This window comes from Phoenix dactylifera, unplaced genomic scaffold (assembly GCF_009389715.1).
Source record: "Phoenix dactylifera cultivar Barhee BC4 unplaced genomic scaffold, palm_55x_up_171113_PBpolish2nd_filt_p 000402F, whole genome shotgun sequence".
Lineage (NCBI taxonomy): Eukaryota > Viridiplantae > Streptophyta > Magnoliopsida > Arecales > Arecaceae > Phoenix > Phoenix dactylifera.
Genome location: NW_024067844.1, coordinates 433,933 through 457,072, shown reverse-complemented (window position 1 = coordinate 457,072; position 23,140 = coordinate 433,933). Strand labels below are relative to the sequence as shown.

Genomic DNA, 23,140 nt, shown 5'->3' with positions numbered 1-23,140 from the left:
TTGGAACCTATGATGTAACTGCAGATATGATGGCAGGAACTTCTAATGAGAAATCAACATGAAAAAACGGTACTTGAAGAGGCATGCTACTGGCGCCGTGCTGAGTTCAAACTCTTATTCCATTCAAGATTTGAACCATTAGAAGTTTCTTACTAGTTTCTGCTGTTTAGTCATTTTAACATACAATTATGTTTTTGAACTTTTTTTTTTTAACAATTACAGAAACCCGAATCTTGGAGGCTCGCTTGTCAAACTATTGTAGGAAATAAGGAAAATGCTGGGAAGGTATCCTGTGGTCACCTATTATCTTTCACTTTTTAGTGTTTAGAGTGGCCCTTTGCTATTAGCTGCAATTTCTATTACTGACTCATGATTTGGCATTTTTTTAGCTCTATTCAATCATATTCCGTCTTTAGTAGCAGCCCAGCAGGAAGTACACCTTTGCTAGAAATAATTTTTATTAATTAAGCATAGCATATATTGTTTTTGTCAGCTCAAAAATAAAAAACTAAGGAAAACATGAATATAGGCAACAGGTTTTACTTAATCCATCTAGACATTGGAATTGCACTAGTAAGAAAAAACTAGATGCCCCTTTTTCATCTGCTCTTGTTTCATTAGTGTGAGAAAAGAAAATAAACATCTGGTTGTCCTTTTCCATGAGTTTCATACTTAACGTTGATGTATGGCATTTACCTCTACTACAACTTGCAGTGAAATCTGTTCATTTTGTTTGCAACAAAATAGATTCCAAATAGTGATTCCTATCTAGCTATTTAAAAAAGCTTCAGAATATTTCCTTACTTTTATCTACTTGAGTGAGCCGAATATACATTCGCTCACCTCGCCTGTTCAGTGATATCTCCATATCTAGTGGCTGCCAAATATACAGATTTCTATCTCTACCCTGATATTTTTTATGGCAAATCACACACTAAAGCAGGCAATCCCTTTTCAAGTGTTCTTTCCTTGATTTACTATGATCTGGTTGCAAATTTAGGATAGGAGCTCGATGCATTTGGTTTTCTCATTAGAATCTATCCACATTAGTTCTTTTCCAGCTAAAACATAGGCACATCCCTAGAGTACTGTCTGCATTTTGGAATCACAGAAATGTTGCTTTATTTTTGATTCAAGAAACTGACTATAATGAAAACTCTATTTTATGGTTTTAAGGATTTAGCTGAAAAGCTATGTCATTCTGCAAACTGTACAGTTTTTAGCCTACGCATATAAGCAACTGTCAACAAGAAACTTTTCTTTTCTTTTCTTGATGCATTCTGAATCAGAAGTTAAAGCTAAGATGCTGATGGCATTCATTGTCTCACAAAGGAAAATGAAACTAGACATGGAATAATCATCCAAGTTTTAGTCAGTCTATACAAAGATCTTGATGTCAAAATATAACTATGTAACTATATATATCTATATATGTGAAAACTAATGTGCAGTTTCCTGCTCCACTTATCTGAGCTCATGTAAAAAAAAGAAAAGAACAAGAACAAGAAAGAAAGAAAACTAACGTGTGTCCTGTACTGCAAGTAAATCTATTTTTGTAGTTGCGAAGTCTGTAATTCCTTTCACCATCTCAAATGTTAACAAGTAATCCATCCATCCTCCCTCAGGTTACCGTTCAGCGGATGCCCCAGTGGAAGAAGTGATCTGCAATTCGTTTCAAATTTCGTAAGGTGATTATTCCACAACTTTTGAGTCTGTAATATCCTCCTGGAGTTTGTAACATCAAATTTTGTGGAGAAATATAAATTGATATCCCATTGAGCATCTGGTCTTAAATAGAAGATTGTATTTAAGAAAAAGAATTCGTCATTGATAGAATGAGAATCACACAGCAAACTTGCTGAACAATATCAGTGGATTCTCTACTAACCAAATTCAAAATGATGCATCTTATATTCAGTAGGGGAAGACCAATCGACTCTCTTAACCTCTCATACATATCTTGAGGGTGGGATCTATCTTCAGCATTAAATGGATGCACTTGGTTCTTGTTCTTGATCCAACTCCAACCAGGTACCTTGGTCAGCCCTCTATTACTCATCACCCTCTGAATAGTTTGCTCTGCCATCCTACATCCCAAAACCAGAAAGCATGTCCCAAAGAACATAAATTGAACGCTCTCTAGGATCTAATACCATCAAGTGCTAAGCTGCATAGATTGCCAGTTCCATATCACCATGAATTCTGCATGCACCCAATAGGGTCATCCACACCATTGCATCTGGTATTAGATCACACGCTCAAGCCATTCCATAATACTTGCATTTGGGCTTTGGCATAAGCTCGAAAACTAAATAAGCTTATCCTGTTCTTCCACATTTCGCATAAAGATCGAGGGAGTGCAATTGGCGGCCTAATTAGAGTTGGCCAGTTGGAGGCAGCTGACTGAGGTTGCTCCCCGAGGTGTACTAATTGAAGGCGATGAGACGTTGGCGGCGATCAGCGCGTTCCAGGAGACTATGTCTCGTTTCGGATTTTGTCGAACAGCTTGCGGGCGTCTGAGAGGCTGCTGCATCAGAAGCGAGGACGTTTGTTCCAAGATTAACATGTCTGCGGTGGCTCCGAATTTTATCAAGCGAGTGTGTGTTTTCGCTACCGAGCATAGAGCTAGAGTTTAGAATGGTCTGGTCCAAAGTATTGTAGACCCCCATTCTAAGAGAGGTTACTCTTGATGGTCTGTAAACCCATGATAACCGGATCGACGCCTTTTGCCTTTGCTAATAGAGTGGTATGTTACCACCGTAGAAGATGAATCCATGTGATTTATTCATAAAATGAAATATATTAAGATTGCCAGATCTTATTAATTAAGATAAATTTGAGAAAAATATTTAATTTCTAATTAATCTCGTACAGTTTGCTTCTTTTCTTTTTTAATCATTTTATAAAAAATATTTATATAAAAAATATTTTTTAAATACGAGGATGAAAGGAAGTTTGGCTGTAGGTGACAACAAATTTAGATTGTTAGCATTTAACACCCCTAATTGAACCTGTTGTGGTTCAAATTCAGCCCTGAGGGTGACCACGCCGGAGGAGTCGGAGAACCGGTCGGGATGAAGAAAGGACGTCGCATCCTGCGCGCCGGTGGATCCTGTACAAAGCCTCCCCGGCGTTTCCCGATAAGAGCCCTCCGATGGCTAAGTTAGCGTGGAGTACTTTGTTGGCTAAGTCCAACCCAGAGAAAAAAGGTCCTAAGGCGTTACCTGATAGGGCTATTTATAATCTCCGCGGAGGTGCCTAGGTAGTGGAGGTATGACCCGTCCTCATCATGAGAGAATATGGCGTTTGGCCAGGTGGCATGCTGCAGGGCTTGCTTGAGGCACACGGTGTAGGCCGTTCTTGTGAACGACATGACGTTGACAGAGGTGGCAGGGTATGACCCTTAGCAGCAAGATATGGCGCCTGGTCAACATGTCGTGGAGTGGCCAGCAAGTAAAGCATGGCGGCGGTAAGGTTGTAATGTACGACCATGTATGCCAGTGTAGGGGCACGCGTAGGTACGCACGTGGATGCGGCCGTGGGCGAGGTCGGGCTCGCTTGGAGGCCGCAACATTTACTTGAAAGTCAGCTTGATGAACACTGAGGTCGGGCCGACTTGGGGCCCGCGACATATGTTCGTGAGGTCGGCTCGGCGGACTCTGAGGTTGGCCCAGTCTCCTTAGTTCTTAGTTGACTCTGCAGGACGCTCTCACTCAGATCGGGGCGACGTTACCTGCGGTCAAATAGTATGTTTAGCAAGGTCGGCTCGGCGGACTCTAAGGTCGGCCCAGCCTTTCCGACTCTGAGGTTTGTTCGATAGTGCCTCGAGCTAGGGCCGGGGCGGGTCGTCAAAGATGCTTGGCGCCCCGAGCTCAGGTCAGAGCGCGTCGTTGGATGCTTGGCACCCTGAGCTCAGGTCGGGGCGCGTCATTGGAGAAGGTTCCTGCAGGTCGTAGTAGTGGAGAGATCTGGGCGAGGTCGGCCGGTCCGTTGGTGAAATCCGAGCTTGAATTGGCTCTTAGCGGGATCGAGGTCCGGCCTGATCGGTGCTGAGGTCTGCTCGGTTAGACTGGGATGATCCCCTGTCCTGAGTAGGACGATCCATTTTATCCCCTATCATTTGCCCCCCGACTTCCGAGGTCGAGTCATTCTTTGGCTCGGGCGAAAAAAGTAGCTGAGTTGTTAGTCATCCTGCATCGTAGCTAAGTGTATGTTAAGATGTACACACCGAGCTGGGTACACTGTGTTATTAGGAGCCGACGTCTTCAGGCTGAGCTTCGTAGTTTTCTGTAAACTTTAACTTGGGCGCTCGAACCGAGGTCGGATCACCTTCATATATTTTTCCTAAGGTCAAGGGAGTCTTATTGACTCACAATCGATGGGCCTTTTCAGCTCTTAATGCCTACGATCGCGGGAGCTCTTTGGCTCGCGATCGACACAACATAGAGCGCCCCGAACTTAGGTCGGGGCGCGTTGTCAAAGAATACTTGGTTCTCCGAGCTTGAGTTGGGGTGCATCGTCGAAGAATACTTGGCACCTTGAGCTCGGGTCAGGGCACGTCGTCGAAGAGGGCGCCCCGAACTTGGTCGGGGTGCATTCATCGTAGATGGGCCTCTTCGGCTCTTAATACCTACGGTCGCGGAAGCTCTTTGGCTCGCGATCGATACAACGCAGGGTGCCCCAAACTTGGCTGGCGCGCATCGTCGCCGATATTGTCGAATGGCATTGAATGTCGTTCAAAATGACGTCGAATGTCGTCGAAATGGCTCGAATACTCCTGCGGTCGTAAGAGCTCTTTGGCTCATGATCGATACAACGCAGGGCGTTCCGAGCTCGGGTCGGGGTGTGTTATCGATAATATTTGGTGTCGTTATGTCATAGTTGTGGGCTCGTACCGTGGAAACAACCAAATAGTGTCGAATCCATTAAGGCATTTTAGAGATATTTAAAAAAGGCTAAAAGATAATTTCTAATGATAATATATTTTTGAGATCAGAGTTCCAACCTGGAGGAGCTAAAGTCCCGTCCAGGGGTGGCAGCTTGTGAGCCTCAGGCCGCTAGATTGGGCTGGTGGGGATGAGGCCTTTGCCACTGCCCTCCGAGGTCGAGGAGCCGCCAACATGTAGAATATATGGCTATGGCGTTGATGGTGCCTGCAATGGGGCAGTTGTCGTTCTGCCCCTCGTGCGGCTCTGTTCCTCGGGCTTCCCCCCGGTCAACTTAAGCATAAACAAACTGGCTTGCGGATAAGTGCCTCGATCTCATCACGAAGTTGGTAGCAATCCTCTGTATCATGGTCGTGATCTTTGTGGAAGCGGCAATATTTGCCCGAGCGCTTCCACAACTCAGACAGTCGCATCCTCGGTGGTGGTCGAATGTAAGCTTGACCCTCGATTTCCATAAGAATCTCGGCTCGGGTAGAGGTGAGGGGAGTGTATTTCCGAACTTCTGAAGAGATCTCGGATGAGTCGAGCTCTTGGGCCAAGGAAAATTTCTCTTAAGCCGGGGAGATCTACTCCTTGGTCGATCGTATTCCCTTTTGTCGACTGTCATATGCCGCATGGTAGGGGAGTAATGTTGCGAGCACTGTCCTGAGGGCTCACGCCCACGAAGAGGAAGTGTAGACTAGGCTACCGTTTGTTGTAGGCCTTGAATGGCCGCAACAAACATTTGGACTTGTTAGATGAGCAAATTAAACTGTTAGACCTGAGAAGTTTGGTCTGCCGGTGCAGGTGCTGCAGGGGGTGGACTTTGAAGCGAGTTACCGAGAGTTGGTGTCTGGCTCCTCGATGTATTTGAAGCTCCGTGGCTCCTCAATCTCATGATCATGACTCAGGCCCTCCTTCTAGTGCCAGATGTTGTGGTTCAAATTTAGCCCGAGGGTGACCACGCTGGAGGAGTCGAGAGAGCTACCGATCGGGATGGAGAAAGGACGTTGTTTCCTGCGCGCCGGCGGACCTGCATAAAGCCTCACCGACGTTTCTGTTGAGGACCTCTAATGGCTAAGTTAGCGTGGAGTATTTGTTGGCTGGTCCAGCCAGAGAAAAAAAGGTCCTTAGGCGTTACCTAATGTGGCTATTTATAGTCCCCGTGGAGGTGCCCAGATGGCGGAGGTATGGCCCGCCCTCATCATGAGAGGAGATGGCATTTGGCCAGGTGGCATGCAGCCAGAGCTTGCTTGAGGCACATGGTGTAGGCCGTTCTTGTGAACGACATGGCGTTGATAGAGGTGGCAGCATATGATTCTTGGCAGCAAGGTATGGCCCTAGTCGACATGTGGAGTGGCCAACAAGTAAAGCATGGCACGGTGAGGTTGTAATGTACGACCACGTATGCGGACGTAGGGGCGCGCGTAGGTGCGCATGTGGATGTGGCCGTGGGCGAGGTTGGGCTCGCTTGGAGGCCGTAACATTTATGTGATGAAGTCAGCTTGATGAGCACTAAGGTCGGGCCGACTTGGGGGCCGCGACATATGTTCGGTGAGGTCGGCTCGGTGGACTCTGTTCTTAGTTGACTCTAGAGGATGCTTTCACTTAGATCGAGGCGCTGTTACCTGCGGTCGATTAGTATGTTTAGCGAGGTCGGCCCCAACCTTTCCAACTCTTGAGGTTTGTTTGATAGCGCCCCGAGCTAGGGCCAGGAAGCATCGTCGAAGATGCTTGGTGCTCGGAGCTCAGGTCGGGGCGCGTCGTCGGAGATGCTTGGCACCCCGAGCTCAGGTCGGGGCACGTCATCGGAGATGCTTGGTGCCCCAAGCTTAGGTCGGGGCGCGTTGTTGGAGAAGGTTGCTGCAGGTCATAGTAGTGGAGAGAGCTGGACGAGGTCGGCCGGTCCTTTGGTGAAATTCTAGCTCGGACTGGCTCTTAGCGGGACGAGGTCTGGCCTAGTCGGTGCTGAGGTCTGCCTCGGTCGGAATGGGATGATCCCCTGTCCTGAGCAGGACGATCCATTTTATCCTCTATTAGAACCATTTGAATTCTTTCATTGACTACAATATTGTCTCTGTGTTTGTCGTCATCTATTAGTTCTCAAAACACCTTATCCGAGAAAGCTGCACAAGTTGGAACTTATACAAGAAGTTCTTAATGAGATATCTATCTTTTATAAGGGTTTTATATACCGTATTTTTTCTCTAATGTAGGGTTCGAATTAGTACCGGCACTCAAATGTTGGGTTGGATGCAAACTTACCATGAAGAATTTTCTTGTAAATCCGAACTCTACATTCATGGCGCTAGGTCTTAACGTATGACAGGCTAGCAGCAAGTAAGGATTAGCTATTTTCCTTATTTAGCTCTTTTTTCTTTTACTCTTTTCTTTCTTTAGTCCTTAATTGCAACCATTGATTATTTCTTAATGTATGACAGGCTAGCAGCAAACAAGGACTAGTTGTTTTCCCTATTTAGCTCTTTCTTTCTTTGCTCCTTCTTTTTGCTAGTCCTTAATTGTAGCCATTGATTATTTCAAATTCTTGTATATATAGACAAGCATACAACAATACAATAACAAGGCACGGAGCATCTTTCCTCCAATCTTGGTTTTCTTCATATTTTGTCATGGTATCAGAGCAATTTTATTTTTTTTTTCATGGCATCATCTTTGAGTTCTATCTCGAGTGCCTCTTCTTCCATGCTCCATACAGCTGCTGATCATTCCAGCCCATATTTTCTCCATGATGGTGATAGCCCAGGCACCATATTGGTCTTGCAACCCCTTGATGGTGATAACTACCCCACCTAGAGCTGTTCCATTTATATGGCATTAAGAGCCAAGCACAAAATAGAGTTCATTGATGGGTCTCTTCCCAAGCCAAGCCCGACTGATCCCTGTATATGTCATGGGTTCGTTGCAACCACATGGTCCTCTCTTGGATCATCAATTCTATCTCCAAAGACCTGAGTGCTAGCGTGATCTACATCGACAATGCTCGTGACATGTGGCTTGATCTCAAAGACCGGTTCTCCCCATAGCAATGGTCCTCGCATTTTTCAACTAAAGAAAGCAATTTCCTCTCTTACTCAAAATCAAAATTCTGTAAGTACCTATTTCACCAAACTCAAAAGCTATTGGGATGAGTTGCTCAACTTTTGACCTCTACCCGATTGTTCATGTGGCGCTTTCAAGCAATTGGTCGATTACCAACAATAGGAGTATGTTCTCCATTTTTTAATGGGTCTCAATGACTCTTTCTCTAATATAAGGTCAGATTCTTCTTATGGACCCCTTGCCGCCCATTAATGAAGTCTTTGCCCTCATTATTCAAGAAGAAAAACAACGAGATATCACTGTTACACCGTCCCTCGACCTTAAATCCACTGCCTTGGTCAGCAAGACACATACTGCTCAACAACCTCCTCGGTCAAACGTCAAGAAAAATAGCTCCAACTTTTTTCGTCGTGAGCATCCAACATGCTCTCATTGCAACATCGTTAAACACACTATTGATAAATGCTACAAACTTCATGGGTACCCTCCAGGCTATCACACCAAGATTAATTCTCAACGCTCGGCCAACTAGGTAGCCACCAGGGCCTATCCTTCTGATGCTTCACAACTGCCGATTATCCAAGAACAGTGTTAGCAACTTCTTGCTCCTATCAAGAGCCCTTCTCTCTCTCAAGCCTCGGCCAATCATGCAAGTAACATATTATCCTCACAATCTCAGCCTACATCTAATCTTGCAGGTACATTCCTTTGTTTTGCATCATTCTCTACACATAAAATTTTTTGGATTATTGACACAAAGCGCGACCGACCACATGGTCGGATCCGTCACTTGCCTCACTTCCATCACTTCGGCTCTTCAAGCTACTATCAAATTGCCCAATGGTGATGTTGCTTCTGTCACCCACATGAAACTGTACACCTCATAAATTCTCTTATTTTACATGATGTTCTTGTCGTACCTTTCTTCTCATTTAATCTTATTTATGCAAGTAAGCTTGTTCATTCTTTTCATGTTGCCTTATATTCTTGCTTGACTATTATTTTATATAGGACCCTTCCACATGGAGGACAATTGGGATGGGTAAGAAATACGCTGGGCTATATCACCTGCTACATGTTGGCGGAGGCCGATGTGGGCCAAGTCAGTAAGGCTCGTCCGCGCGGAGGCCGGTGTGGGCCAAGTCGCAATCGAACGCCGGAGAGGCATTTGGGATGGTCGGTTTAAAGACCATGGTTAAGCCTTCACCATCACCTGCGGGTTTTAGTGAGATGGCAGCGCCTACGGTCCTAACAATGGTATCAGAGCCAGCGACACAGGTTCGATTCCCAGGATAAGCGATTAAAAAAAAAACTCCCTTGCTGGAGAGGAAAAAATATTGGCGAAGGCCAGTGTGGGCCAAATCAGCAGGGCTCGCTTGCTGGGAGGAATTGTTGGCAGAGGACGGTGTGGGCCAAGTCAGCAAGGCTTGCCCGCGGCAGAGGCCGATGTGGGCCAAGTCGCAATCGAACGCCGGAGGGGCATTTGGGATGGTCGGTTTAAAGACCATGGTTAAGCCTTCACCATCATCTGCAGGTTTTAGTGAGATGGCAGCACCTACGGTCCTAACACTACATGATCCGGTTGGCTCGCCTGCTGTTGCAGCTTCTGTGGTTGTCACTTCTCCAGATCTATGGCACTATTATCTTGGACACCCTTCTTTTTCTTGCTTAGAATTAGTAGCATGTTCTGTTTCTAGTATTTCCCTCTCTTCAAATAATCATTGTACCGTTTGCCCTCTTGCAAAATAACATTGTTTGTCTTTTTCACTTAGTTATATCAAATCGAAACATGCATTTGACTTCATTCATATTGATATTTGGGGACCATTTTCTATGGTTTCTCGTGATGGTTCTCAATATTTTTTTTAAAGTTTTATAGATGATTTTACACGTTGCACATGGGTCTATCTCATGCGCACCAAGTATGAAACCTGCTCTCTCATTCAACCTTTTTTTTCACTTATCTCTACTTAAGTCAATGCAAATATTAAACAAGTGCGCAGTGATAATGGCTTTGAATTTGACATGCAAGATTTCTTTGCTGAAAAGGGAGTTATTCATCAATGGAGTTGCGTCAACACATCCCAACAAAATGGAGTTGTTGAACTCAAATACCCACACATACTCAATGTTGCTCGTGCACTCCGTTTCCAAGCTAGCCTCCCTCTTCAATTTTGAGGAGATTGCGTACTTACAGCCACCTACCTTATGAATCGCCTCCCAACTCCACTTCTCTTAGGCAAGTCTCCTTATAAATTTCTTTTTTCTTCCAAGCCATCATATTCCCATTTGCTCATTTTTGGATGCTTGTGTTATGCTTCCACTAATGCTACCAATCGTTCTAAGTTTGATGCCCATGCTAGGCGTGGTCTTTTCTTAGGTTACCCATATGGTGTCAAAGATTACAAAATCCTTGACCTTGACACTCATGCAATATTCATTTCTTGGGACGTTATTTTCCATGAAACAATATTTTCCTACCACAATCATTCTCCTGAAACTTCAATTGTGCTTCCTCGCTCCATTTCTGAACACGTGCCAACTTCCTCCTCGCCTCCACCCAGGCCACCACTGCTCCTTCAACCCTGCCACCGCACCTTTCCAACCTAAAGCGATCTTCAAGGCCACGGCAACCAGGATACTTGCAGGACTATCATTGCCATCTGGCGTCATCTCCTAAATGTTCCCAATCATCCACTATGTAGTTGGGTCTCCAACAGTCAGGTACTCCTCATAATCTTTCTTTATCACTCTCTTATGATCGTTTGTCTCCCATTCACTGTGCTTTTGCTTTAGCTATATCTTCCCATATCGAACATCGCACCTTTCAGCAGGCTATTAAATATGCTCACTGGCATGATGCCATGGCTACTGAGATTCGAGCACTTGAGGAGAATAATACTTGGACAATCACTACTCTTCCTCCTAACAATCATCCAGTCGGATGCTAGTAGATTATAAAATCAAGTACAAATCTGATGGCACTATCGAGTGTTACAAAGCTTGCTTAGTGGCCAAAATTTATACTCAACAAGAAGGTTTTGAATACCACAACACATTTTCTCTGTAGCTAAATTAACTACTGTTCAGTGTCTTCTGACTGTAGCAGCGATCAAGAATTGGGAGTTGCACCAACTTGATGTCAACAACGCCTTCCTTCTTGATGACCTCCATGACGAAGTATACATGTCCCTTCCACCGGGTTTCTTTATTCAGAGGGAGCATCAGGTGTGTTGGCTCAACAAATCCCTTTATGGCTTGAAACAAGCCTCTCGGTAATGGTTCTTTAAGTTCTCCAGCACTCTTCAAGAGCATGGCTTTATACAAGCTGATGCGTTGCAAAACTGCTCTCCCAAGTACAGGAGAATCGCACAAGTAGTATAACTCGAAAGTCCGAGACCGATTCCTCAGGAAACGATCTATGGATTATTAGCATAATTTTTAGATGTAATTTTCAGTTGATTTTCAGAAATTAAAAGCAGAGAATAATAGATAAATAAACAAAGTTCAATAAAATAGAGATGGTAGGGACCTGGAATCCTTCTTAATGATATTGCATCCAAGAAATAAACTCTATGGTTCTTGATTAAAGACTAATGGTAAGATAGATCTAATCAAAAATATGTTTCATGAACATATAAACTCAACTTTTAAGCATTCATCGTGCTTACTACATCTACGACGAATCAAATACTAAAGTAATCCATATATCAATAGACATAAGCCATTAAAGAACTATCTACGAAATAACTATGCATGGATCAAGAACATATCAATAGATATAAATCATTGAAAGCAAAAGTTCAGAGTTTACTTCAAAGAGCAATACATCAAAGGTTCCTCCATCACCCTTCCTAAGATATCAGCCACTCATTCCAAACATCAGCCTCTTTTTTTTTCTTTTTTCTTTTCGGAAACAGGGCATCCCCTGTTTCTCTTTTTCTTCCCTCCTCTATTTTTTTTTAGAATGAGAACTCCCCCTTTCCCAGCCGAGAGAGCCCCTCATATAGTTCGTGAGAGCGCTAATGCTCGCAGGGGAATGGGCGTGGATGGCTAGGATGAGATCGCGAATGCTGAGCCTGTTGTGATGCTAGGATGTGCCATGAACGGATGGATGGATCGATGCAGACGCTGGGAAGATCGTGAACTCTGAATGTTGCGGACGCGGAAGAAGCGGACTGATGGATTGCTAATCCGGAAGCTGATTTGGAGGGAACGGACGGAATGGATGCATCGCTGGAGGAGGCAAATCACGGAATGATGCGGATTTGGAAGCTAGCCGCAGGATGAAATTTGGATGCGCTGGATGCGGACGCTGGGAAGCTTCACAGGAGGCTCGCAGGATGCATTATGAATGCGGACGGGATCTGAGGAGGCTGGGATTTTGTTGGAAGGAGGTTGAGGTGCGGAAATGGAAGATTGCAAGGAATTGGACGCAGGAGAATCGCCACGGACGGCCGGATGTTGGGCTCGGGATGCTGAGATTCGGATGATGCCGGGGTGACGGTGGGGATGAATGAATCATGAACTCTAGAAGCCTTTGAAATGGGGAAAGAGGAGGATGCGGGATGCTGGGTGGATGCTTCGCGGACGGCTGGGAGGCGCGTGAGACGGGCGGATGAAATTTGGATGAGCGGAAGCAAGGGACGCAAGAGATCAGATCACGGATCCGCTACTATGAACCCCACGGGCTTTTGGATCCTCTCGGATGATGAAACTAGACCCTGGGCAGATCCATTATGCGTTGCCTCCGGATGGCTGCCAAGTGTCGCTCAAGTGCAAGTGTACTTGACCAAATTCAATTATGCTCCAGCATGATCAGGTTCAGGATCATGCATCATCCAATCTATACCAAATATGCATCTTAACTCTAATTTATGATCACCTGCATCCAACAAAAATATAATATTAACTCAGCGATTTTATTGTGATATGTTAGTAGTAATACTAATTTAAGCAGCATGTAAATCGCACTTTTGTACTCTCGTCACAAGCATCATGTGATCATTCTCTTTTTGCATGGGTACATGGTACTTCTTTTACAGCTCTCTTTATTTATGTCGACGATATTATCATCGCCAGCAATGATAACGCTTTTATTGCTGACCTCAAAGCCTTTATGTTAGATGTATGCCCTATAAGCCAATCTGGCTGACACATTATTAATTCTGGAACATAATTTTGTACTTGATTTTATTATTATTGAATAATAAATAGGCATCGTTTTTATTCATATTGTTTATGTGTCTATGAATCGTCCAAGGAATTAATAAGATGATGATTCATATTCTCAAGAGTTGAGAATTTGAGCCATGTATCATTGGTGATTAATTTCTAAATGCTCCTGATCGATGGATCATCACGAGGATGGTGATCGATCCAATGAGATCAGTGCATACATCGCTTTCCTTATGGATGGACGAGATTCGAGTCCACAGTGTGGGGACACTGAAGTGATAATACATGTGCTTGTTAGAGAACAAGGGTACTAAGCGTGACCAATACAAGAAGTCACTTGGATGTCTATCTACTCATCAGTGACTAGCTTGATGTTGCAGTAGTGTGACTGGTCCTTTGACCTGCGGTACTTCGGCTACTCACAGTGAGGTTATTGTAGTTTGATTGCACATATACATGGCCTCTAGACATATGGGACCTTGTAGTGTAGATTGGCTGCAGTAGGTTCACTGTAGGAGTAGGGTATGCACCTACATGGAATCTATCGACCTTGATAGATAAGGAGTGATTTTATGTGATTTATAAGACTAAGTTCGTAAGACCTCGGTTGGGGCAGTATGCACAGTGGAGAAAGAGTTCTCAACTCTCGAACTTAAGTCGAATAAATCTTGACATATGACAGACGATGGGGTTTGACGAGTTGTCCATGACCTCCGTCCTGTAGGGATCCACGAGGTGCGGCTTCGAACAGAATCTCTAAAGCCTCCCGTTCCGCCGACTGACTATTTGTCAGTCTCTTAGAGTCCTTTCCTTAGTAGCAGGAGCAACTTTCTCTTGGCATTGGCATAGACTTGTCGACTCCTTTTCTGGTACCGAACGATGATAGGTGGTACAAAGGACTGTATCATATGATAACTGCACCTAGAGGTTCATCATTCCATTCTGCTGGGAAGCCACTACATGCTGCTAGGTGTCACTAGTGGATAGTGAGACTCACGGGGACTATCTCGATGATCGATGATCGATGATCCCTGATGAGTTGAGTTGGAATCGTTCCAACCCATTGAAAGGAATTTTCAATGATATTGTGATGGAGATCGCAATATATCTCACTACCAGACAGAATAGAACCTATGGGGTCACACACATTAAAGGTATTGACTGATCCGATGGTTGAATTGTGATTATGAATCACGAGTAATCAATTTGATTGATAATTAGTTGAAGAATGAACAATGGGATTTAATTAATTGGACTTAAACGCGAATCCTACTTGGAGTAGGATTCCTAGAGTCCTAATTAGATTAGGACTGTGAGTCCTACTTGGAGTAGGATTCCTAGAGTCCTAACTGAATTAGGATTTCGAATTCAAATTAGAGTCCTACTTAGAGTAGGATTCCCAGAGTCCTAATTAGATTAGGACTTCGGGTTCAAATCAGAATCCTAATTGAATTAGGACTAAAATTGTACAAGTTCTAATTGGATTAGAATTTCTTAAGTCCTAATTAATTATTAATCTAATGAATTAACATGACTCCTAATTGGATTAGGATATTGAAGAGTTCAATTGAGTCATGATTCATTTAAGTTCTAATTGGATTAGGACTTGCATAGAATTAAAACCAAATTGGTTCACACTTAGATCAAAGCCTAATTAGATTAGGACTTGACCATGTGAGGGCATCCTAGTCCTCCTTAGAGGAGGACTAGGTTAATCAAGAGGGAGGGGCGTACACCCCTCTTGTTTTTCCTTGGTGCGGCAAACAAGAGGGGCTGGCGCCCCTCTTGGAAAAACATCAAGGAGCTCCTAATTTGTAGGAGCTCTGCATGCTTTATAAGGGGAAGTGTGGGCGGCACCTAGGGCATTGAAGCCCTCTTCCTTTCCAACCGTGAGCCCCTCTCCCTTTCCTTGGTTCAGCCGCAAGCGAGGAGAAAGAAAAAGAGGTGTTGGCGGCCTTCTCCCTCCTCCCTTCCTTCTTCCAATGCAGGGGAAAGAAAAGGCTGCATCTAGCCTTTGGTTCTTTTTCCCTAGATCCTTCTTCCTCTTCCTCCTTCCTAAGGCAATCAAGAGTTGATTCAAAGTGAGAACTTCAGCCATCAAAATAAATCTCTGCAAGGGAGCTAGCACCCTGGGGAGATTCGAGTGTTAGGATTGGTCCTCTGCCTCGTGTGGATACCCATAGAGGCCGGACGCGTGTGCGGCTTCAGGCGAGCCTTCATCCAAAACCATGATCATCAGTTTGCGGTGATCATCTACCCGCACAAGGTGAAGATCTGATCTTCCTAATGGTTTTAAAAAAATTTAATCCTAATCTATCTACGAACATCGTTTTGAAATACGTTCATGCGATGAACGCTGATCCCGCGCATGCCCCTTCCGCTACATTCTTCTTATCTGATTTTTCTGCGGCATGGGCGGGTTCCCAACACTTTATTCATCGTCATTTTAAGATTAAAAATCTGGGTCCTCTCAAATATTTTTTGGACTTAGAAGTAGCTTGTACTTCCAAAGGAATTTCTTTATGCCAGCACAAGAATGCTCTAGAAATTGTTGTAGATAGTGGTCTTCTTGGCTCCAAACCCATCACTTTTCCTATGGTTCAAAATCTGAAGCTCACCAAGACAGATGGCCCTTCTCTGGATGATCCCACAAGTTATCGCTGACTAATTGGACGTTTACTGTATCTCACGGTTACTTGCCCGGACCTATCCTATGCTATTCAAATTCTCAGTCAATTTATGGATAGCCCTCGTCAACCTCACATGGATGCAGCTACATAGGTTATTCGTTATATCAAAGGGACCCCGAGTCAAGGAATATTTTTTCCTTCATATTCTCCTCTACATTTGAAGGCTTTTTGTGACTCAAATTGGGCTGGTTGTCCTAATACTCACCTATCTGTCACCAGATACTACATCTTCCTTGGTGATTCTCCTATTTCTTAGAAATCAAAGAAACAAAGTATTGTCCTTCGTTCTTCGACAGAAGCTAAGTATCGTGCAATGGCTTCCACTTGTTGCGAACATACTTAGTTGTTAACTGTTCTACAAACTTTACAGATACAACATCCCCAACCTGCTCTCTTATTTTGGGACAACCAAGCTGTTTTGCACATTGGTGCAAATCCCGTCTTCCACGAACGAACCAAACATATAGAAATTGACTGTCATCTCATTCATGAAAAATTGCAAGCTGGTTTCATTTGCACTCTTCATGTTTCTTCTCAGCATCAGATTGGTGATCTTTTCACAAAACCATTAGGTTCCGATCAGTTTAATTTTCTCATCTGCAAGCTGGGTGTGCATAACATACACACTCCACCTTGAGGGGGAGTCTTAACGTATGACAGGCTAGCAGCAAGCAAGGATTAGCTATTTTTCTTACTTAGCTTTTTCTTTCTTTTGCTCTTTTCTTTCTTTAGTCCTTAATTACAACCATTGATTATTTCTTAATGTATGACAGGCTGACTGGCTAGCAGCAAGCAAGGACTTTTTGTTTTCCTTATTTAACTCTTTCTTTCTTTTGCTCCTTCCTTTTGTTAGTCCTTAATTGTAGTCATTGATTATTTCAAACTCTTATATATATAGATAAAGCATACATCAATACAACAACAAGGCACAGAGCATGTTTCCTCCAATCTTGGTTTTCTTCATATTTTGTCACTAGGATCAAAATAGTCAAACTTAACATGAGAGACTTTTATGTAATAATATGCATCTTCAAAAAGGGTTCGGGTTGGCGTTGGCTTCATCATCGGAGGCCCGGACTTCAGAGTGGTTTGTTACTGGTGGTTGTCAGATCTTTGACACCTCGGTATTGGAAGCTGAGCTAAAGGTGGCATGGGCCGGGTTAGGCCATGCTCGGCGTGTGCTGCAAGCCAAAGCAGTTATGCTTGAGGGTGACTCGGCAACAGTTATCGATTGAATCTAGGAAGGCACTGGCGGTGTGTGCGTGTCACCCCCTGCTTTGAGATATTCGGACAATGGTTAGTGGTGGCGTAGTGTTTCAGGCCAAGCATGTATACAGAAAGGTCAGGTCAATGGAGCCGCAGATTGGGTGGCTTCGTATGTGCCATGTGGCCAATCATTCTGAAGGTGCTCTGCGGGTCGGAAAAAGTAAGATGCCTAGAGCACTCGAAGATGTATTATTTTTCGATTTTGTTTAGATGTGTTTGTATTAGAATTGTATGAATTATCCGTCTTGAAAATAAAAAAATAAAAAAATAAATAATAAAAAAAAAAAAAGGGAAGGAGTAATGTGGTTTTTTTTTTTGCGCGCGTCAAGGGCGAACCAGTCCCGGCATCCGACTGCCGGGCCCAGTTCAAATTTCTATAAAGGGATAATTTCATTGGTGACGGGCGGAAAAGAATGGAAGAAAGGGGGCAATCGGGTAATTGGATAGAGCTGGAGCCTGGAGAGCATCACCCACAACTAGTGATGCGCCTCTGCTCGGATAGGGGAGCTCTTGCACGCGTCTTCCCTCACCGCCAGCGTCGGGATGAGGGTTCTGAGCGCGCTGTCCCAGCCTTCGCCATGGCCGGCTGCCGCCCTCTCTCCTTCCCACGGGTTCCGTTCCTCCTCCCATTTTTCGTCGTCGTCTCCCTCTCATCTTATCTCATCTCTGCACAAGAATTCGCCTTTCTGCCTTCGAGGCCTCGATCCTAAACCAGGTCAGAAACGAACCCCACTTCCAATACAAGAGGAGATGTGCTCAAAAGAGACTTCCCCCCCTTCCTTTCCCAAGAAACTGCTATGAATCTTTTAGCGAGGATTACTATTTAGGCTTCTAGTTTTATCTTTCTTCGTTCTTATCAAATCTGCTGTTTTTATCTTTTGTTTTGCTGCCTCATGGCCGGTGCTTGCACGTAAATTTCTGGAGATCTAACGATCAATAGGGCTTCTGTCTTGCTGTTAATCCTGCTTGCTTTTCTTTTCTTTTCCTCTCTGGTCATTGCATCATTTTATTTTGAGAAGATTTTTTTGTTCTTCTTGGGAAGGTTTCGGGTATCGAAATTGCAATATATATAAATGATAGGCTTAAACTAATGTTCATAAAATGCTTTCCGATAATATATTATTGGGTTTCGAGATATATATATATATATATATATATATATATATATATATATATATATATATTGTTAATTAGATTTCTGTGCTTTTAATCACAATGGTTGTCTCAATAGATTGCTAGGTGGCTGTTCTGCTTGGTTTGGTTGGGTACATATTGGATTATAGTGCTAATGAATTGAAACTTTATTTAGAATTCTGAGCTAAAACATTTTCCTTCTTCTGTATGGTAGTTTTTCCCTCTACCACCCACAGGGACTTCATCACCAGTGCAAGCAATGGGCAAGGACCTGCGAAGTTTTATTCGGCATTTCCTACATCTCCTACTCTTGTTGCCTCTGTTGATGACCTCTTTGAGTTCATATGCTCGGGTCCTCTGATCGAAAAATTGGGTTTTACTGCTGAGACTGTAGCTGAGTCCATCGACAGGTGGTTACAGATTGGTTTTGGCTTGTGTCAGTTGTTCCGGTTGAACGACCTTAATTTGTCAGCTCCTGAGAAGGCACGAATATATCATTTCTACGTTCCGGTGTTCCTCTGGTGTGAAGATCAGATTTCGCGCCATAGGTCCAAATTTAATGATGGAGATGAGATCCCACCTCTAGTGGTACGTGTATGCTCTCCGACTGTGATTACAGCTTGGTAGTAGCTTCTATTGTCCCTCTTTATTGAGTAAAATCTATGTTGAATGAGTTTTCTTCAACTTCATTTCCTGGTTTGAGATTTGAACCTTGAGCGGGACATCATACTTTTGTGAACAAGATATTGATTTTGTGACATCGAATATAACTTATTGGAAGTTTTTGGAGTAGTTGTATTTATGAATATAAAGGAAGAAGAAGAATCTAGGACCCTATGAAATAACATTGACTTTCTATGCTTTGCAGATTGGTGTAAGTGCTCCTCAAGGTAGTGGAAAAACAACTCTTGTTTTTGCTCTTGATCATCTTTTCCGGCGATCTGGTAGGTATGGTTGCTGATAATGAGGAGCCAGAAATATAATCTGCTTGCTGATGATACTTTCTGTATATAATAACTATCATAACCTTTAGAGTAAATACCTGATTCAGATTCAGCAGGTCTTTTTGTCTTATTCAACCAATTATGACATCCCTTCTTCCCCGCTTGACGAATGTTAGTATTCTTTATGGATTCACAAATATGATATGATGGTGTGTTTATGTTAAATATCTCTCAGGAATGCAGCAACATTATCAATAGACGATTTTTATTTGACAGCGGAGGATCAGGTAGGGATATAGAGATTTAGAACAGTGGTTGCCCTCTTGTTTATTTTTCTCTGTATTCTGATGAGTGAATATTTTGTTTCAGGCTAAACTAAGGAGTCAAAATCCTGGAAATGCTCTCTTGGAGGTGCTGAAAATATTCACCGAGTGTATATTACAGTAATTGAACAATCTATGATTCAGCTGTGATGTCATAAATCTCCCAAATTTGGAGTATCTTCGTTTATGGAAGTTTGATTGCAATGAACATTTTGTGAATATCGTCTGTTCACACATTTCAGTTTCGTGGGAATGCGGGAAGCCATGACCTGCAGTTCTCAATTGATACACTTACATCTTTAAGCAAGCTGACAAAAAAAGGTATGATTTTTCAAGGAATCACCAGACATTTCTCTATATGTCTAATTTGTGTTTTCAGCCGATCAACATCAGCAATTTGGATTGTATGCTTTGTTATAAATTGGAAGAATGGAATAATTTTTCTTTATATATAATCAAAAGACACTTTTCAAGTGGAATGAAAATGATGATCCATAATATGTTAAAACCATTCAGGTATGAAGATGAAGCTTCCACGGTATGATAAGGTGTGCTTAAAAGATAAGCCTTCAAATATTTCACTCGAAAAATATTGGGTGCTCATGTTAGACTTCTTCTTTGTATTTAGTCTGCTAATGGAGGGAGGGGTGATAGAGCTGACCCTTCAACATGGCCAGAGGTTGAAGGGCCTATGGAGGTAAAGCGACCTTCAACTGTAGATTAATAGTATCAAGTCAATAATCTTAAACCCTCCCCACCCCCACCCCCCCAACCTGAAAAAAAAAAGAATGGAAACAATTATTATTGTTGAAGAGTTTCCACCAAGTTGAAATGTCATATTCTTATTGGTATTTTTTGTGCTCTGGTCATTTAGGTTGTTTTGTTGGAAGGTTGGATGCTTGGGTTCAAACCTCTTCCAAATGAAGTTGTGAAAGCAGTTGATCCACAGGCAAGTTCTTATTGAAAAATAAATAAAAAAATAAAATTTCCCGGTGGATTTTTTAATAATTTTTAACTGTAATAACCTCGCTATTCTCCAGCTTGAAGTGGTAAATAAAAATCTTGAAGCCTACTTTGATGCATGGGACAAGTTTGTTGGGGCATGGATTATTATCAAGATTAAGGATCCCAACTGTGTATACCAATGGCGCTTGCAGGTTAACGTCATAATGTGATGATATATAAGCAGTTTATATTATTATATGAACATCATATATGACCTTTCTATCTCAAACATTCAATTGTAGCAATTCTTAGCATAATATGTATCTCTCTTATGGAATTTCAGGCAGAGGTGGCCATGAGGGAGGATGGGAAACCTGGCATGTCTGATGAAGAGGTGTTGCAGTCATTCATCTCTATCATCCTCTGCTCTTCTTTATAACCCCATAATATATGTTTGATTTTCCATAGCCCAAACATAATGTTGCTTAAGAATTTTGGTTAAAATTTAGTTTTAATTGATCGAGATATTACTTGTCTGTGAGTTGGCTGTGATGCCATCCTCGAGTTTATTATATGAACCTATACAGCATATATACGTTATATGCTGCATTCGCCGATCATTTACGGTCATGAATTTGACAAGTAGTTGCTAATATAATTATGCCACATGTTGAGAGTGTTGCTATTAATTCAAAATATGTCTGTCCATACCTCCAGAAGTATGACTGTTTTCAAACTGCATTTTTTGAGAGTTTTCCAAGGAATGTGCAAGCATTTTTAGATGAACTTCATATCAGTCCTTGTCCTCATTAGGTCTGCCTCTATCATATGCACACCACCCGGTTCCTTATGTTTCATAGAATAAACTTTTGTCATTTTTATGAAAGCTAAATTCCTGCAGGTTTTGGATTTTGTATCACGGTATCTGCCGGCATACAAGGCCTATCTTCCACCACTCTACTCTGAAGGACCAAAGGGCCTGGATCCAAATTGCCTTTTAGTTGTCGATATTGATGAAGAGAGGAATCCTATTGCCGAGAAGTAATCTATGATCGGAAGACTCTGTATGACATTAGTTTCATCTTTCAGTGGGTATTTAAAGATTAAATTCTTATTTTGATATTTTTGTGCATGTTCTTCCGCCTATGCCGAGAAGTAATCTATGATTGGAAGACTCTGTACAACGTTAGTTTCATCTTTCAGTGGGTATTTAAAGAATAAATTCTTGTTTTGATATTTTTGTACATGTTCATCAAAAGAGGGAATATGTCATGTTTATTCATTCAATATCATCTTTGATTTTATTTTTTTTTTGGTAAATGTTATCTTCGATCATTTACTTTTTATTTATTTATTTTTAGACTATAAATTATTCTCTATTGCAAGTGATGCGAATATAGGAGACTTCTATGATTGTTATGATAGTTGAGATGTATGGCATGTGAAAGAGAAGTATTTAAAGAAGAATTGGCTTGTATTGTTTGGTTCGTGAGAAAAATTTCTCTTATTGGGATGTTTTTTTTAGAAAGCCGACGTTTGGTTATATAATGTCTGGAGAAATAGTTTTTGCATATTTGGTTGGTGATGAGAAAATGGTACATTCGAGAGTGGTTTATGTTTGGTCAAACATCCACTATTTTAGAAAAATTGTGTAAAATATCCATTATATCCTTAATAAATAGAAAAGTCTTACTTCATTCTATCTAAAAGCTTAAGAGCATCTTTGCAGCTTATGGAAATTGAAGTTTTTATATTTTATATAGATTTTGGTTTTTTGCATATATACTCTCCAATATATACAAAATGGTATAAATATTTTTTGAAAATTTACTATTTGCATGTATACTTTCGTAAAATACTTTTGCATGTATACTTTTTTTATTCTTTTTATATATATATTTATACCATCTAACGTCGTTAAAAAATAAATGATTTAAATTTAAAATGACTGAAATAGTCTTACGGGTAGTAACTTTATAAGAATACATATGTAAATAACTTTGTGAGAATATTCATGCAATTATGCATATTTACAAGGGTATATACTTAAAAAAAATAATAAAAAATGATTAAAATTCAGTAAAAATAATTCATTAATAACAAAAAGGTAACAAAAAAATTAATATTATCATGTCATGTGGTCTCATGTTAATATCAACTCTTATAGAGTAAATCATGTTGCTTTTACAAAATTTTCATCTCAACATGTAAATCACTAAAAAGTATTTTACTAATTTAAACATCTACAATTGATTTAAATTCGATATGCTTTAATCTTTTAAAAATGATGAAGAATATGTAGATGTCATAGATTCAATAATAATAATTATATCAAAATTAAATGGAGAATAGCATTACAAAGGGATCACCTAATATTCCAACTTAACAAACTCAAAAAATTTTTAAAAAAAATGACAATGTGGCTCAATTTTTTTTGAATGCACACATTTCTAAATATGAGAAATCACATGAATATTTTCATAAAGTTACTATTTGCTCGTATACCTTTGTAACTTTTTTTTTTACATATCTACTTATAAAGATATTTTAATCATTTTAATTTTAAGCTGTTTATTTTTTAATGAATGCGCAAAAAAAAATAGATATACATTCAAATAATAATTTTATAAAGAATAATTATTTTTTATTTTTTTGTAAAAAATATCAATCAAATC

At 41.6% G+C, this 23,140-nt stretch overlaps 1 protein-coding gene and 1 long non-coding RNA gene across 2 annotated transcripts; both read left to right on the top strand.

Annotated features, from left to right (window-relative positions):
• The first annotated feature begins 120 nt into the window (after positions 1-120).
• On the top strand, positions 121-1,866 carry LOC120105941. Its single transcript, XR_005508187.1, has 2 exons — positions 121-285; positions 1,626-1,866. It is a non-coding gene; the product is annotated as an uncharacterized LOC120105941 (long non-coding RNA).
• Positions 1,867-17,528: 15,662 nt separating this feature from the next.
• Positions 17,529-21,752, top strand: LOC103722714 (D-glycerate 3-kinase, chloroplastic). The gene is made up of 12 exons (XM_008813367.4): positions 17,529-17,834; positions 18,468-18,841; positions 19,122-19,201; positions 19,433-19,484; positions 19,567-19,608; positions 19,763-19,841; positions 20,037-20,068; positions 20,149-20,217; positions 20,395-20,469; positions 20,561-20,677; positions 20,809-20,859; positions 21,367-21,752. Exons 1-12 carry the CDS (start codon positions 17,663-17,665, stop codon positions 21,508-21,510), a joined length of 1,287 nt encoding a protein of 428 aa, XP_008811589.2. The 5' UTR covers positions 17,529-17,662; the 3' UTR covers positions 21,511-21,752.
• Positions 21,753-23,140: the final 1,388 nt, after the last annotated feature.